The sequence below is a fragment of the Furipterus horrens genome, unplaced genomic scaffold, assembly GCF_987537825.1.
Source record: "Furipterus horrens unplaced genomic scaffold, mFurHor1.1.pri manual_scaffold_2, whole genome shotgun sequence".
NCBI classification, from domain to species: domain Eukaryota; kingdom Metazoa; phylum Chordata; class Mammalia; order Chiroptera; family Furipteridae; genus Furipterus; species Furipterus horrens.
Window position 1 is genome coordinate 62096920 of NW_028327172.1, and position 18541 is coordinate 62115460.

The window sequence follows — 18541 nt, forward strand, 5'->3', positions numbered from 1 at the left end:
TGTTTCAAATGAAATTAAAACAATTAAGCACTACTAGAGTCATAGTACAGAAAAACATAACAGACTTTACTGCCAATCAAATTATTGTTGAATCACTATATTTTATACATAAAACTAATATAACTAATATAATACTGTATACTAACTATATGTAAATGAAAAAAAAAGGGGGAGAGAAAAGCAAAAGGCAAATACTGTTATAACTCCAAAAAGAGAAAAAAGTTACCCAGTGTTCCATTTTTTACATTAAGTGATGAATATTTTAGGCATTTATCTATGCATATAGACAAATCAATCAACTATACAGATGGATAAATTATGCCTGGTTTAATTATACCAACAGAGAGATAAATTTATAAAACTTGATCATATTATACATGGAATTTTAAAATTGTTTTAATTCATTAAAGGAAAAGAAATAAAACAGTTCTCTTGAATTAAAAAAGATAATTGAAAATTATTTAAAGCCACCAAAAGAGTTATTTATTAAATGCACCAGAATTGGGGCGGGGGGGGGTGTTGAAAGAAGAGACGAGAGAAAGCAAAGAAACATCATAGTCACTATGGACTAAGTAAGGGGTTACAACTAGAGCCAATTTAGAGAACTTTTTGACTTTACTCTGAAATTGTAAAAGCCCGTGTCTCAATGGATAATCAAGCAAATTACTTCACTGAAGTACATATTTCTCTCCCTACTTCATAGATTCCATATCCTCCCCTACTCAATGTTAGTAACTTATCTTCCCTAACTGATTAAGTAAAATTGAAAACAGCTCCTTGTGGATTTTCCTTCCTGCCAAAATTGATCTGACCTGTCCTAGGCAATGAGCCTCTTCCTTGCCAAACAGTCTACCTTGATTAACTTCACAAGTTGGTTCCCTTAGGATGCTCACCCATCTGTAAAACAGGAGAAATCCTGCTCTCCACTGCTCCAAATTACTACTCTGCAGGGCATGTCTTCAAAACCCAATACACTGTACCTGCTTTCTTTTGGCAAATTATATGGGAATTAAGCATTTGTCTTACCTAAGTATTTCACTGCCAGCAGCTGATATACCTACCACTCAATGATGAAATACCTGTGAGCAACCTACGGCCTGTTTTCAGGTTCCATTTATCATTTCTAAACTTTGTGTCAAGACAAGAAGCACACCATCCAAATGCATGGCCACGAGGCAAAGGCTAGCCAATCACTATTTCTGTGAAGCTTGTATCAAATCCGTCGGCAGCCGTCCGTCTCGAGAGACAATGGTGTAGCTTCTTAAGAGTCTATCTGCACTGCCGAGAATGGCTGTGCAGTCCGACTCGGGAGTGACACGGTATCTGTCTCCTCCCGTGTTGAATCGACATCTTGCGATGACGCTGGAGTGTCCTCTCCAGTGGAGCTGAAGCTACAGAGCCTGGGCAGGGTGATATGGAGGGTCTGCTGTTGCCCATGCAGCAGACCCCCCCTCTCTTCGCAGCTGAAGGGTCCAAGGGAAAGACGGAGTCAATACAGCTTGGCTTCAGGTGCGCCGCAGGAGTTGCCGGTGTTGACTACAACGTCAAACCGCCTTAGGGACTCCGGCTCCGGATTTTCTGTCGGGGTTTACTCCCTTAGCCTTTCCCCTGAAGAGGTATGCCGCAAGGCAGCGGAGGTTTTTTGGAGTCAGAGTTTTCCTTCTCTGATTTCAAATATTGCTGCTTAAATCAGAGGTGATGGGAGGTTCCTAAAGACAGATGATATTCCAGCTTTACAAGTTATTGCCCACAGCTTGGGTTCCAAACCTTTCCTTTTCTCTGTGGCTTAACCCCTGGCACTGTCTGGGGAAGCTTGGGATCTCGCAGAGCACAAGATCTGGCCAGTCCAACAGAAGTGGGCAGCTGTGGGAGACTGTGACACTCATCATCCAGAGTGGGCAGCCCTTGGTTTCCTCTGCAGGTTGTACTGCTTCTACTGTTGTATTTTACAGATGAGGCACCAAAGAGATGAAGTAATGTCCCCAAGGTCACATAACTTGGGTTCTAATCTCAGTTCAGTTCAATTTAGCTTCTTGTTGTGAGGGCCTTCTCTGTGCTCAGTGCAAGACATGCAGAAATGAATGAGCCTCTCTCCTAACCCTCAGGAACTGAGCAGTTTAGAAAAACAGATACACAGGCAACTCAACTGAAGTGTAGCCTACTAAGTACAAGAGTAAGACCATGTGCATGGTAGCAACCTGGCACAGAGAAGAGAATGGATAGCCCTCTCTGGCTAGGCTCAGGAAGGGTTCCCAGAGAAAGTCATGAGCTCCAAATAATGGATTGAAATTTTCAGAATGATTTTATGCTGATTTCTTTATATTCAGTCAATGCTTCAACTTTTTAAACACTGTTAAGAAAAATTCTTGCCTGCAAAATTCCATCTGCATTGTATGAGTTTTGGTAGAGTATGTTTGAGAGAAGAGGTGTTCCGTGGCCCAGCTCATGGGCAGGCTTCAAGGAGAGGCAGGAAGAGGGAGAGGCAGAGGCAAGAAAGCTGAGCCCTTAGGATATGAGATTACTATTGCTACAGAAGAAGTTCCTATCAGGAGAATGCCTAACGGATGCACCTGCTCAGCAGGGTGGGGTGGGCAGGTGTGCTACCACCTGTCAGCTATCAACTGCTTTCTGAGCACCTGATGAAGGTTCCTGCCCTGAGATCTCATAGTACCCTGTTCTGATTCCTATGATAACACACATCACATTCAATTTTAACTATATTTAGAGCCTTTGCCCTGGCTGTTCCTTCTTCCTAGAACACTTTGTCTCAGATGCCTGCATGACTCCCTCACCTCCTTCAAGCCTTGCCTTGATGTCTCTTTCTCAGTGAGTCCTACTTTGGCCACCGCACTTAAAAATGCATCCTCACCACCACCACTACTCTACCCCATCTCAAAATCCTGACCCCTCTTATCCTGCTCTATTTTTAATTTTTCCACAGCACTGATCAACATGTAACCTATCATACTATTTACTTATTCATTATGTTTATTACTTATTGCCCATTTCCCCTCACTAGAATATAAGCTCCATGAAGGCAGAAATTTTTGTCTATTTTCATTCACCGATAGGCCCCAAGCTCTTAGAATCATCATTGGTACATATTCAGACTCTATAACTACTTGCTGAATGAATAAGTGAATAAGTGAATAGCTGAGTGAATGTACTTCTTACCATTCTCTCAATCAAACATTAAGTTCCAGAAGGACGGGAAACAAGCCTTTTGTTCCCTGCTGAGTCCTCAGCAAATAACACAGTCATTAGCATTGTAGGCACTCTGTAAATAATACTGCATTTAATAATTAAATGACTATTGTCTCATATCCATATGGGAGAGTTAAATCGCATAACCTGGATGAGGAAGGAATCATCTTCTGTCCTCTATACCCTCATTCAGGAGGTGATAATGGGAGCCTTCATCTCACACATGTGAGATTTTGAGGCAAAATTTTCCATAATTCCAGATCTTCTCTTGCCTCTAGTTCACACCTGTTTTCTGGAAACATATAGACAAAAAAAAAAAAAGCTCAGTATTGGGGGAGCTGTAGTGATTGTCTGTCCCACAGTCTGGTTTTGTGGTAAAACACCACTAAGGATTTGGGGTAGTTGTGTGACATGTTCTTGGATGTGTTCCACCTCTTTTTTCGATGCTCATGAAAGAAGTAAACTTTCTTTAATACATCTTCTAAGCCAGGTACCACACAAGCTGATATAACTTGTTTATGCTTAGTGAGTAACAATAGAAAAAAGGGGTGGAATTTACAAGGAGGAAATTTATACTTAACTCAGTTGACAAATATTAAGCACCTGCTGGATTCCTAAAGCTCTTGTAAATGCAATTTTCATAAGGAATCTGTTGGACAGACATTCTTGCCCTTCCTTCTGCACCTTTGGAGTCACGGGTACAGAAATGAAAATCACACAGCTGCTTCAATGGCACAGTCACTCTTTGTCCATGTGCCATGATCTTTACATGAGTCTTCTATATATACACTTAAAGGCTTAAATGATAATTGTGTACCAGCAACAATGAAATTCCATATCAGGATATTTGTTCTTTTTCTCCACTGCAAGGTTACTACTACTCTGTGGCAATAAGACCCTAAAAAGTGAATACCAAATCTTGATCTACATTTTTAGCTCAGATCAGAAATAAAAGGCTAGAGTCAGGGATACGTTACCCTTTCTGAAATATTTTTATTAATATACTTGATTGTCTGATCAACAAGGCTGGAATGTAAGAGCTTTTATGTCTGTCATGAAACCTAGGCTATTCATCCTGGACTTGTTCCTCTTTCCCATGTTTCATTTTCTGAGTCCAGCTGATGGCATTTGGGGGAGAAGACAATGACTTTAAGTTGATTGGTCTTTTCAGCCTCAGCCAACCCTGAAACCTGAAGCACAGCGGTCTGATGAGTCCTGCCTGGGCAGGTTCAGATTTGCCTCAGCTTCCCTCAGACGGGGGAAGGGGTGGGGTGAGGGGCTGTCAGCCAGCACTTCAGTGTAAACCAACCAGCCCGACAGATTGCTAGGACACCCTGAGAGAGAAGGCAGGCTGCAGCAGGCTCTGTCCCTGGAGACTCATGATGATGAGTTGTCAGAAATGATCAACACACAGCCCTCTGGACATGCAAGGTCAGCTCACGCCATGTCCTGCAGGGAACCAGGAACACTGGCGATGAGAGAGAGAGAGAGATATGCTGCTGGAAGTGATGCTTCTTCCCCAATTATAATCAAAATGCCACAGCCACAAAGGACCAGACCATGAGGACCTCTGGTTGGTGCCCAATTAGTTCTATCTCCCATCATGACAGTGACAGCCTGACTCCTTGGGGACAGTAGAAATTGACATTTTCCAAACACCATCCTAACATGGAAGGAAACAGTCAGCAATGATGAGAAGAGTATCTTTAAAAGGCACAAATCTGACTTATAAGGTTATAGAGTATGGAAGGAGTGAAGTAAAAAAGATTGTTGGTTGACAGTTCTTGTACAAAATGGTTTTTCCTAGGTCACTTCATTGAATCTTTGCAAATACACTGAGATTTAGGAATGATTAAGCCCATTTTATAGATAAATGAAAACTCATATTAGTCCACTGATTTTTCTCAGCGACACTCAGGAAGAGGTGGACCCACCTGAATGTGTCTTTATTCCAGCCTCTATGCATTTTGAAATATCCTGAGCCACTTACCTTAACAATGGAACATAATACAACCAAGCCAGGCACAGTGGGATGGAGCAGAGAGCAGACTTTATCTAGGTGCTTTTATTATTCTTCCTGTTGCATGGAAAAGAGGGAACCAGGTTTCCTCTCATTAAGCAGAGGTCCCATCTTCAAAAGACAGGAAATTGAGTTGAAGCACTCTGCTTCTTGGATCGTAAAGTTGTCATGGAAACAGAGACTTCTCCAGCCCACAAGTTCACAGCAAAGGAGAGAGTAATTTGCTGGTTCATTTGTTCCTTTATAAATACATTTGCAAAGACTGGACCTGGAGCTTCTGACCTTCAGCAGCTTCTGATCCAGCAGAGAAGAGACACATTCCCAGTCTTGAATGGGCTTCCCAACAGAGGAGCAAGCAGACTGCTTTGCAACTTAAGAAAAAGAAAAGGCTGCTTCTTTTGTGTGTCAGTTTCCTTATCAGAAAATTGGGACAATAATATTTATCTCATAGGGTTTTTGTGAGAGGTAGATGAAGAATAAATGTAAGAAATTAAAGCCTTAGCTTTTTATCTGCAAAGGAGAAATAATCCTACCTATATCTCAAGCTATTTACAGGGATTCAATAAGATGAAATCATGGGGAAAAAAAGGTATTTTGCACACGGCCGGGCCAATAATAGGTACTCAGTAGGCTGTTATTATTCTTGCTGACTAGTTTTTATTACAAAGAAACTTAGAAAGGTATCCTTTGCCTTCTGCCCACCCTCTATTAAATCCCTTTGTCTCTTGTACTCCGTTACTAGTTTTCTCTTACTGCTGTAACAAATTACCACCTGCACCTCCACACCCCGCAATGGCAGTCTAGCCATTCTAGTGTTGCATCTCTCTGACCTATTCTTCTGCCTTCTCTTCCATGGTTAAGGACTCCATTGGCCCCACCCAGATAATCCTAAATAATCCCTTAACCCTAATCACATCTGCAAATCTCTTTTGCCATACAAAGTAACATTCACAGGTTCTGGGGAATAAGGTGTAGACACCTTTGGCAAGAGGGGTTGGGGGATTATCCTTCCTGTGACATCCTGGACAACCATGACACACATCAAATAATTTTACCTGTTTTTAGGGGCACTGTCCCTATGAGTTCTGTCCACCCTTGGCATTCTGCTATACCAGTCTCAAAGTGATTCAGCCAAAGTCGATCCCCTGACTAACATGGAAAAATAACATACAGTTATGATCCATGATTATTAAATGTTACTGCAGTCTAAGCCCAATAGAGAGTGGGGGTGTTTGTGGTTGGAGAGGACTGCTTGCAAAACCACATGGGTTGGTGTAGCAAGAAGGTCACAGGCCTCACAGTGGCAGACAGGTTTTGAGTTGAGTCCCGCCCCACCGCTTGGTATCCAGTGTGACTCTAGATATGTTGCTTGGATTATCCAAGTTTATACCTTCTCATCTGTAATCTAGGGCTAGTAGATGCTTTGCAAGGCAGTTGTGAGAACTGAATGTGCACTTAATAAACTCCTCACGCCTCACTCCTGGAGTCTAGTCCATGGTGTCATTATAAATGTGACTATCAAATCACAGCATCCTTGGACATGTGGTCTAAGTACAACATTCCTAATAGAGGATTCTAAGCTGGCTATCAGATCAGACACATCTACCTATATTTGAATCCTGGCTGTGCCGCATACTAGCTTTTTTCATTTCAGCTCTTTGAATCTCATTTTCTTTAAAATGAGATCAAAATGCATATGTGGCAGAATTGCTATCAGAAGTAATTAAGTGGAATTAGCTCTATGTTGGTGTGGGCATTTTGCATGCATCTCCCATTGTTGTATATCTATAACAATCTTTTGAGTTAATAACATCATTATCTGCATTCCATAGATGAGGGAATGGTCATTTATAGTTAAAAGACTGTCTGAGGGGTTAAGTTACATACCTCCTGAAATTCACAACTAGGAATGGTAGGGTTGGGACCTAAACCCAGGTCTCTTCTCTCTCCAAAGCTTGGCGTAAAACCCATACACTGTGTTCCTACCCAGTAAGTTGAGTGAAACAATGAATATAGAGTCTTTAACACATTGTGGGCACTTAATAAACACAGTTTCAATTGGGTACCCAAGTATCTCGCAGCCACATTTGCCAGACCTCAGGATGAGCATCTTTATTCTTCCCTTACTAGCCTTGCTGGTTGGCAAGGGGCCACCACACATTGAAAAGCAGGAGGGGCAGGAGGGACGGGAGAGCCATTGCATTATTCATGTCTAATTCTACTTGTCTAATGGACTTGTTAAAAGCACCCTGGGTGGGAAATGTGAGTCTTAATGGCATTTTATCAAAGTTTCTGTGATGAATTAGCACATAAAGCAAATTAAAAACAGCTTATCACTTTTTAAATTACGTGGTGGGGCATTGGAGCATTTTTCGCAGACCTGAAGATCCATTAATATCCAAAGGAGCCAGAAACTGCTGAAATGTGTCAGCTGCTTGTTTTTAGGGACCCGACAAGCCTGAATCAGTGCAATCCCAGAGGGGAAGATTGTCCGAGATAAACAGCACTCATGAAAAGAATGTGTCACTGAGCCCCTTCCTCAAGGACACTGGTTGCTGAAGGCCGGAGTGGGAAACCTCCCCTCAGAGCTTCTTGGGAACAGAGTGGAGCACAGTAAATGAGTGTTTGCCCTGATGGGGACCTCTGGAAACAGTCTCTACTACCCTACAGGGGACTCTGAGGCTTTCAAAAAGGAGGTCACCTGAAACATTGCCACAGACCTGTCTTGAGGATCCACTTAGTGCCCAGTGCTGCCCTGGGTCCTGAGGATACAGCGGTGTTTTGCATGTCTGTATAGAATACACAGGACAGCTAAACTGAGTGGCACTTGGATCCCCTGATTCAAAGACTAATACATTTTTTTTTAAATAACAATTATAATAGTAATAGTAGGTAACATTTTTTTGAGCATACACTAAGGCAAAGTTGGTATTGCAATAGTTTACATATATTATTTCATTTAAACTTCAGCTGTTGTTATTACTATGCCAGTTTTACCATTGATAACACTGAAGTCCAGAGAGGTTAAGTAACTTGTTCAAGTTCACACAGTTAAAAAATTGGCAAACCCAGGCAGTCTTACGCGAGAGCCTGCTTCTTAGCTACCAAACTTGCCAGCTTTCCTGGTGGCTTTTCTACCTCTACTCCCTACACTTTACATTCAGAAGGAGCTGGGAGCCAACCCAGAGCTTCAAGGATATTTAGGATAAGAAACACTGGGACAAGAATTGAATGATAAGGAAACTTCAAGGCTTTGGAGGGGAAGAGGCGGTAAACCGTGAAGGGAAGGTTACAGGTTCCTAGTGCTGCTAAATGTTGGGGCTGGGCAGAGGGCGACAGGCTGGGAATTGAACCTGATCATGAAATGGCCAAGAACGTGGATTTTGAAGTTAAGCAGACTTACTGTAGATCCAGTTTCTATCATGTGTATGTGTGGCCTGGACACACCCCTTCACTTCCTGAGTCTCTTCCTCATTGCTGTGATGTGAGACAATAGATACAAAGTGTCAGGCCCCCTGACATGGGCATTCATAGTGGTTGCCATCACAGTTATCACCTCTGCCACCTTGTGACCACCTCCACCACCTCCCAGATTGAGAAGGAGACAAGGTAAAAAGCATTGAGCTGGGACTCGGGATCAGGAAGACCAAGCTCCAGCCCTGGTTCTGCTGCTAAGCCATGTATCCTGGGGTTAATCATTGAGCCTCGCTGGATAGATCCCTCATCTCTAGAAAGGGGTAGCACTATGTTCATCAAACCTTCTTTGCAGGATTGGATTGAGTCACAAATGAGGTAGTGTATGTGAGTGTGCTTTACAATCTGTAGAATGAGAGTCGGGAGTCCACCAAGACACTCATAGACCTCAGCCTTGTCATACTCATGACTTATTTATTACAGCAAAAGGATTCACAGCAAAATCAGCACAGGAACGGAGTGTGGGTCAAAGCCCAGAGGGAACTGCGCGCAAGCTTCCAACAGTCCTCTCCCAGTATAGTCTCACAGGACATGCCCAGGTCTTCCTGCAACAAATTGGGACAACGGGTGTGAAATATTGTCCACCAGGGAAGCTCACGAGAGACTCAGGGTCTGGAGTTTACAGTGGGGGCTGGTCACGCAGGGCCCTGTGCCTGGCACACCTCCAGACTCCCAGAAAAAAAAGCAAGTGTTCGGCATAATGTTATTGTTTATATAGTCTAGTTACAGGGAGCCATTCTGAATAAAAAACGGTGAGAAACTCCCCGAAAGCTAAGTTCCCAGATGTTAGCCAAGGGCCACCCTTGCAAGCAGGCCTCTTTGAAGATAACAGCCTCAGGATTGCTATGTTAGCTACTTTTACACAGAGTAGCATTATAATGATAACAACAGTTCATAGGACTGATTGTCACTATGTGTCTGTCACTTTTGTGCATGCTTTCTGTGCATTGCCTTATGTAAAATTTCGTCCATGCAACTGTTACCATCACTATGTTACATATGAGAGAGAACTGAGCCCTCAGAGAGGCTAAGTAACTTGCCTGGATATCCAGCTATATGACTAGGAGGAAGTCATAGGACCAGAGTATGGCCCTGACATTGTGGACCCTCAGTCTATATTCTTTTTTTTTTTTTTCAATTCTCACCTGAGGATATGTTTTTATTGATTTTAGAGAGACAAGAAAGGAGAGGGAGTGAGAAACACCAATGTGACAGAGACATTGATCATTTGCCTCCTGTGTCTGCCCCAACCAGAACTTGAACCTGCAACCTTTTGGTGTACGGGACTATTCTCCAACCAACTTAGCCAACTGGCCAGGGCCCTCAGTCTGTATTCTTAACCCCTATATTGCACTCTTCTGCACTGCATCTACCAGGGGCGGGGTGCTTTGTATGTGTTATTTCGTTATGCTCACAACAGCTTGGTGTGAATAGTTATTGGACTAATTTTGCATTAAAAAACCTGTGGCTCGGGAATGTTAATTTATGTCACATCAGCCCACCAGAGAAGTGACAGTGTCTGGAGCGGGCCTCTGCCCTCTCCTGACCCTTTTATTCCTGGCAGGGGCTTTGCTGAAACATTTGGTAGAGAACATGCAAATGTCAAGGTGGAAATGAATCATTCTCAGGTCTGGGACCTAGAAACTACCCCCAGAGTCCTCACGTGGGGACAGAGTTAATGGAAAAGGGGGTTGTGTTGGAGTAATTCAGCTTCTCCTGCATTATTTCAGAGCTCTTTTTGGTTCCCATGATGGCAGATAATGACATTTCTTTCATGAGGATAAAAAAAGAAGAAAGGAAAAGAACCACACTTGGTCCTCAGTGATATTAGAAAATCTGTTTCCCAGATCTAGCTATTTTTTTGTTGCAGAGTGGTTACACTCTAGGGAAATTCTTAGAATGGAATCAAAAGGGAATAAACAGGGAGATAGCAAAGCCTGCTTCTCCAGAGAAATTGTTCGCTGGGGTGTGGTGCTGGGGTGAGAGAGTGGGGGACCTGGGAGGAGGGGACGCTAGAGTACTTGAGACAGATTGTCAGCATCTGAAGGCAACAGCTGGTTACTAAGGTCTCGGTCATCATTTTACTTCTGCTTCCAACTCCTTCACCCCACCGAAGTCATACATGTGTTGGGCTTTGCTAGGCTGAGTAGATGCTTTTCGGTGGGAAAAGCATGATACATAGAGCAAGAATTACAACTCGGAGTGATGACTGCTTTCATGAGGTAGGCTCAGCATTCTGTGGAAGCAAAAAGATTTGTCTTGTTCAACAGTAATTTTGCCTATGTAGACACACACACACAAACATAGGTGTACATATTTGCATTATTGCTTTTTCAGCATTTACTTGTGTTATTATATTAGCCTCTGCAACCATTCAATTTCAGTGATGGTCCAATATTCCAACTGAGTGGAAAGATCACAGTCCCCTGTGAGTGGATCTTTAAGTAGTTACCATTCTTCCCTATTATAAAGGAAAGAGTTCTTCAGACTGAGAGGATTTGTTCGTAACACAAATGTCTTATTCAGAAAGATGCCCATGTTTCTCTTCATTATTTCCTTCTTGTTAGTGATTTTTAAAAATTTGTCGTGGAAACTGGGGGAATCTTCATGAGATACTAAACTGTGTTAACCACCTCCTATCGTCACCTTGCCCCAGATGATGGTCTCCAAAGAAAGTACCCCGATTTCAGGTGTCTATAGGCTCTGCTCGCAGCCGCCAAGGAGAAGCAAGAACTAACCTCAATGTGCGACCGAAGTAATAGGCATGTGGACTGCAACTGGGGACTTAGTCCTAGAAAATGGATGATGGGTTCTCAGGGCAAGACTGAATCATCCAAACGACAAATCCCAGGTCTGTGAGATTCCTCACAATGTCTTCCCCTGTTATTTCCTCCAGAGCCATGTTCGACTACGACAAGAGCAAGGACAGCGGGCTGCCAAGTCAAGGACTCAGCTTTAAATATGGGGATATCCTCCACGTTATCAACGCCTCTGACGATGAGTGGTGGCAAGCCCGGAGAGTCACCCTGGAGGGAGACAGTGAGGAGATGGGGGTCATTCCCAGCAAACGCAGGTAAGGATGCCTTTTCCATTTCAGAGCTTTTGCTTTTCAGCTCTCCAGGGAGCGGAGATAAGGCAAGGTGAAGGTGAGGCAGGCCACTCACAAAATCTCTATCTGAGTGGGCTAGTCAGTCTGCAGGAGAAGTGCTAGTGGTGATAGGAGATGTGAATTAATATTCTCACTCCCTTTGTACTGGAGTTTTACCAAAACTGGTGACTGTGGTGAGGCATAAAGGAAGAAAGGGATCTGCTCACACCGCCTCCCTATAACTTGCACCAGCACTCACATTTCCAAGATTAAGTTTACCAGCTTGTATGCTGGTTTACGGACTCAGAGGGCTTAGTCCAAAGGTTCAAAATGTAACAGATAATTCCACAGAAAGGCCAGGAAAAAGTAAAATAAAGTAGATTGTTTACTACACTAAGGCAATGGCTGTGTATTGAAGGAAATAAACTAAAGACCTCCATTCCAAATTCACATGCTCAGGACATAAACTGTCAAACACCTGGTGAGGAACAGAGACTGGTTTTAAACTGCTTTTCACTCTTTTCATCACTCCTGTTCCCCACCCTCCCCTACAACTTTCCACTTCCACTCAGACACACAGCTCTGTGTGTTTCCTAAGTCAAGAGTACCATGCTCTCTCTTTTCTAAGTATCTGTTCACCTCTGCTTTTGAAAGGCATGAATATACCTCAGAACCGCCAATCCCTTCATCTGTCCCAGTAGCTTGTACTCATCCCCACCAGAGAGGAACTTTTCTTTCCACAGATATTGTCTGAGAAACAAATCATCTGCACCCTAGGAAAGAGAGACTGTGTAAAACCAAAGTCAGGCGCACTGCTCCTTCACAGCAACTCTTCTTGAGCTGCAGGTTTCTCAAAGGGTTCTTTGCACACCCAGACACCCCAACTACCTTTGTCAAAAATCCTCAGGGGAGCTGAGTGTGTAAGTGCTGCCACACACAAAGTGATCCAGTGACTGAGCTAGGACAGCCTCCGTGGGAAGATGTAAATTATACCAAAGAATAACTCCGAGGGGCATTTGCACCTCAAGGAATACCCATCTCCCATCTTCTCATCCTGTGGCCACACAGCCTGGGGAGAAATGTAGGGGGCAGTTCCACAGCTGCTCCTTCACTTTTGGGGGGAGTCAGTGAGGGGCAGAGAAGCAGCTGAAACTGCAGGGAATCTCCCCACCCCCATGGCCATGCCTACGCATCTTCCAGCGACAGTTCCCGGGGTCTCTCTACCCTTCTGGGCTCCTAGATTATCGCCTCACATCGCTTTGAGAGAACATTCTGAGTTTGTAGCATGGCTTGTAATGTTTTCTGAAAGATTTTGTATTCAGAGCAGTTTCTCTCAGCCCTAGTTTATATTCTGTGTTTCTCCATTTCCATTTACTTCAAAAAAAAAAGTCAAAGCAGCATGCATTTTTATTTGCTTTGATTTAACTAATTGAAGCTGTCTGAGGGGCTGCTCTGTAGAAAAATGCCCCAAGGATTAAATGGGTAGAGGAAGGAAAGCTATGTGCAAATAGATTTCAGCTCATTTTTTAATTTATATTTTATTGATATGCTATTACAGTTGTCCTGATTTTCTCCCCCTATGCCCTCCTCCACCCAGCACCCCCCACTCCCTCAGGCAATCCCCACACCATTGTTCATGTCCATGGGTCATGTGCATAAGTTCTCTGGCTACCCCTTTTCCCATACTGTTCTTAACATCCACAAGGCTATTCTGTAACTACCTATTTGTACTTCTTAATCCCCTCACCTCTTCACCCGTTCCCTAAAACCCCTTCCATCTGGCAACCATCAAAATGCTCTTATATCCATGATTCTGTCTCTGTTCTTCTTGTCTCCTTTGTTTTTTAGGTTCAGTTGTGGGTAGACATTATTTATTGCCATTTTATTGTTCATAGTTTTGATCTTCTTTTTCTTAAATAAGTCCCTTTAACATTTCATATAATAATGGTTTGGTGATGATGAACTCCTTTAGTTTTTTTCTCGTCTGCCTAGAGATGGTATGGATTTCCTGGGAAGACAGTAAACTAGAATAATGATTTTCACACCAGGGGAACATTATAAAAGCTTAGATATGCTCAGCCCCTGCCTTCCTGACCCTCTTCCACCCTGCCCCCCCCCCCCACACACACACATACAAACACACTAAATAGTCCATCTGGAGTGAATCCTGGAAATCTGAATTACAAATTTTTTAAGTTCCTACTGGTAATTCTGATAATAGACAACCCAGTGTTACACAAATTGCAAAAGTGATTCAAGCTTCAGATGAGAGCTAAACTGTATGAGTTTCTGCCTCTTTCCCAACCTGCAGGTCTGTAACTAACCAGCCTCATCAATAGCCCTTCATCTGTCGGATTAAACGTCCTTATCTCTCCAAGCAGCATTCTCAGTGCTGTTCCTCTTCAGGTGATTTCCCACCTGATCTTCCACCTGGCTGTCTTTCTTTTTTGGGTGAAACCAGTTTAACAACCATACTACAGCTGGCCTGGAAAAGAAGTTTGTCCAGTGCACCTAATATTGATTTTTATTTGTGTTGTATCTCATGAGGGTCCTGTAGTTCCCTCCTTCATGTGTGAGCACATGTGTGTATGTGTTATTTCTCTAAAATTTTCTCCTTGGGATTTCAATTCTTTCCAAACACGTTACTATTGTTGTTTTATATGTTTATAAAAATAACACATTTCATTGCAGAAAAGTAGAAAATTTAGAAAAGAATAAAAAAGAAATAAAAATCACTTAAAATCATATCCCACAGAGTTGCACCTATTTTAATGCAATTTAAAATCTGTCATAAGCCTGTTCTGAGCCTGCTCTTTAATGCTTTGCTTTTAAATGAGGCAACCTCATTTTATACTACATCCAGCATCTTAAAACTATAGCTCAGAATAAAGGGCAGCAGGCACAAGTATGATTTACTATTAGATTGGGGTTATTCTTTTCAATCCTTGCTTCCTCTCTAGCCCCTTTTATGAATATAGTTCAGGTAATAGAGCTGATCTGGAAAAACCTCATAATGGATAATATCAGTGTGTGATATTTCCCTTTATAAAACATTATTATGATTCCATTTAACCATCCCAATAAAACCAATATGAAAATTATTGCCTTCCCCTACATTTTTGAAGGTGGCGAATAAATTTTAAATACCAAAGCACTCCTAGAATGTGCTGGATGCTGTTCTAAGCAATTAACTTATTTAAACTTCAGCACAACCCTATAAAGGAAATGATATCATTATTTCATTTTATAAATCAGAAGGTTGGTTAACTTGCCTGAAATTGCCCAGCTAGTAAGTGACCGAGCTGGGATTTGAATTCAGGCTACAGAATTGATGCTCTTGATTCATATGCAACCCTACCTCCCAAGGTTCCAAAAGTGAGACTGACAAAATTTTAATTCAGCAAGCATTGCTTGAGCAACATCTGTGTGCCAAGGACTGTCATAGCGTCAACATCTAGAGCAGCACTTTCCAGACCAACACATAGCTACAGCACAGCTACGCCGTGACGAGAGCGATGAGGGCTGTATCATAAATAGAGGTGCTGTCCCACTCTGCTCAGGCTGCCATAACAAAAACCATGGACTGGGTGGCTTAAACAATAGACATTTATTTCTTCCAGTTCTGGAAACTGGGAGTCCAGATTCAAGGTGCTGACTTATTGGATTCTAGCTGTGGGCCCTTTTCCAGGTTGGCAAAAGGCCTTCTCACTATATCTTTACATGGCTGAGAGATTGTCTTTTCTCATGTCTCTTCTTATAAGGGCACTAATCCCACTTACAATGTCTCCACCCTCCTGACCTAATTATTTCCCAAAAGCTCCACCCTCAAATGCCATCACTTTGGGGGTCAACAGATGAATTGGCAGGAGATGGGGGGGGGGGGCACGACCATTCAGTCCATAGCAGGTATCAAAGCAAGTGAAAGGGCAGCAGACAGAGGGATGGATTCCATCTGATGATAGCACAGACTGTGCATTGAGCCAAGTGCTTTCAAATAATGATTTCACTTAATCTTCACAAATGTCTCATAAGGAAACAGAGGGTCAGAGCCAGCCACTGGCTGAACCCAGGTCTCCCTAGTAGTAAAACCAGATGGCTTCCCCCTACACCAAGAGTATACCGGGAGCCCTTGCCAACTAAGGAATTCTTACTATGTTTCAGACACTGTGCTAAAAAATTTTCTTGTATTATCTCATTTAACATTCACCATAATTTTATATATAGATAGAGATTTGAGAGAGAGAAAGAGAAATATCAGTTTGTTGTTCCACTTATTTATGCATTCACTAGTTGATTCTTATATGTGCCCTGACTGGGGGTCAAACCTACAACCTTGGCATATGAGAGCAACACTAGCCAACTAAACTACCTGACCAGGGCTGCCATAATTTTTTTATCTCTGTTAATATTCTAATTTTAACAACATGGAACCTGAGGTCCTAACAGGTTGATTGACCTGCCCTAAGTCACAGAGCTAGTAAGTGGTAGAGGCAAAATTCAAACCCAGGCTTATGTAATTTTAAAACCTAGACTCTTAGCATAGAATCTCTGTTTTCTGAGACTGTATAGTTTGTGAGTGGCCAAGCTGAGCTTTGTTCCACAGTCTCCTAATCCGAGTATCTATACATTGCCCCACAGTGACTGGTGCCCTGGGCTCTCAGATGACAGGTTGCAGCTAGCATTGCATAAGGGTTTACTCACCTAGCCTTCGCAGCAATCCTGTGGCCAGTAACATGGATGGCATTTCAATTCTCCCTGCAACAAAGCTTTTTGGAGCACAGGCAAACGATCGCCCAGTGCCAAATGATGTTCCCACCATCCAGAGCTCCAAGCCTGACTTCATTGTGTGGTTGGCCAGAACCTAAAAATGCCAGATGGCAATTGGCTGAGAGGTTAGAGGGAGACAGTTAAACTCATTAAAGCATGACCATTTGGTACTCTCTGGAGATGCTAGGTGTCAGAACTGATTGCTCAAATTTTGCCATCCAGTTTATGTTTTCAGTATTTTGGTCAGTGACCAAACTAGGGCGGAGAGGATTATTTCTGCCTAAACAATCTAATTAATTGCTTGCCTCTCTCAAGTGTGAGAGGAGTACAGCAGTCCTTCTCATCACTATTCAGTCTACCTTTCCCTTAGCTAAAGATTTATGGACCCTATTATCACCTATTTCTGCCAAAGGAGTCTTACTTAGCAAAATAATTAGAGAAGGTGGTGCTAAATTTGCCAAGTGAAAAAGTTGTGAAATGCTGGACAACTTTTTATCAGAAATACTGGTTGTTTGGGCAACCAGTCTTAAAGTCTCTGAGCCTCAGTTTTCACACTCAGGTCAAGAACTAGTAAGTTTCTTGAGAGTTCATTTATTCATTCATTTATTCAACAAAGATTATTAAGTACCTAGTATAGTCCCAGCTTTATCTTAAGCCCTGGGTCATTGTATAGATTATAGATATTATAGGTAAAGGGCTTAGAATAGCTTTATTTTTATTTTTATTTTTTAGAATAGGTTCTAATACTTTTGTGCATTTTCAAATGATGAATATTCTCCTTTCTTCAGACTTTGAGCTTTTGGTGCTCAAAAGAGCATAGCATTATTTAGGGTACTACTTCCCAGCCCTAACTCTCATTTCAGCAGAAAGCTATCCCAAGAAGTCCTAGGAGAGAGGATGGGACCAAAGCAGGTGAGGAAGAAAAGACAAGCTGTAGCTACTGCTACCAAGGAGGGAGGTTTGCAGAGAACTCCAATAAGCAATATATGTGGCCCTCAGTGTTAGGAAAGCAAGACTATAGAGGGGTTTCAGTGAATGCAAAAAGACTGCTCAAGACAGAAATCAATTAAATACTATGTACAACCCATTCCAAATATCACATTTTTTGAGAGTTCTGATGGGATAAGGGAGGCATGGAATGTCCGTGAAGGCTGTTTCTGAAACTGAGTGGATATGGACAGGCACTGAAGTCGGCTGTTAGCAGACATGTGTTCAGGCCCTATTTTTACCACTTTCTAATTGGGGAAGCTTCAAGTCTCAGCTTTCCCAGACAATAAAATAGGGTTGATAATACCTACATCACCTCGTTATTATGGGGAGCCAATGAGATGGTGAAAATCTGAAGGAATGTTTTTATTAATATATATCATCATTATTATTATTGTTAATGAAACTTTCAACCCAAGTAGAAAGCAAAACTTTCCAATTTCCTTCATTAGAGACCCATACCATGCCATCTATATAGTAAGGCTTTAAAAATTGATGTTTACTTATTCTATTGCCTGTTTCAAAATTAATAGTACACCATATCAAACATGGGGTTTGTGTGCATGTGTTTATATGTCTGCCTGTCTCTTTATCCATCTGACAACATTCTTCACAACCTTTTTAAGAATTAAGGGACAAACCATTAAAAATGACCTAATATGGACACTTCTTAAGAAATCTGAAAAAAATGGACTTAAGAACCGGGGAGTGGGGGGGAGGATTTAGAATATTGTGGCCAAACAATTCTTAGAATAGAATACTGAGTTAAGCCTAATATTATGCAGGTTTGGGGCTCACGTGATTTCTGTGGGTTTATGCAGAATCTGCATAGCATGATCAAACAACCATGTATTCTCTGCATGCTACAGTCATTTTGGCAACATCTATTCAACTAGTCATTTCCATAATTAGACTGGTTGATGCAAAGAAGCCAGGATAAAGTCAGGACTGTACAGCAGTCTTAGAAAAAAAGCCCCAAGAAATGAATATGAATTAACATT

The 18541-nt window shown here is 42.2% G+C and overlaps 1 protein-coding gene across 5 annotated transcripts in view; it reads left to right on the forward strand.

The window, feature by feature from the left end:
• Positions 1–18541, forward strand: part of DLG2 (discs large MAGUK scaffold protein 2) — a 725256-nt gene that overhangs the window by 639344 nt on the left and 67371 nt on the right. For all 5 annotated transcript variants that reach the window (XM_090265790.1, XM_090265791.1, XM_090265792.1 and 2 more), the window contains one exon: positions 11595–11771. In XM_090265790.1, coding sequence (XP_090121916.1) covers positions 11595–11771 — 177 coding nt within the window. The remainder of the gene's footprint in view (positions 1–11594; positions 11772–18541) is intronic.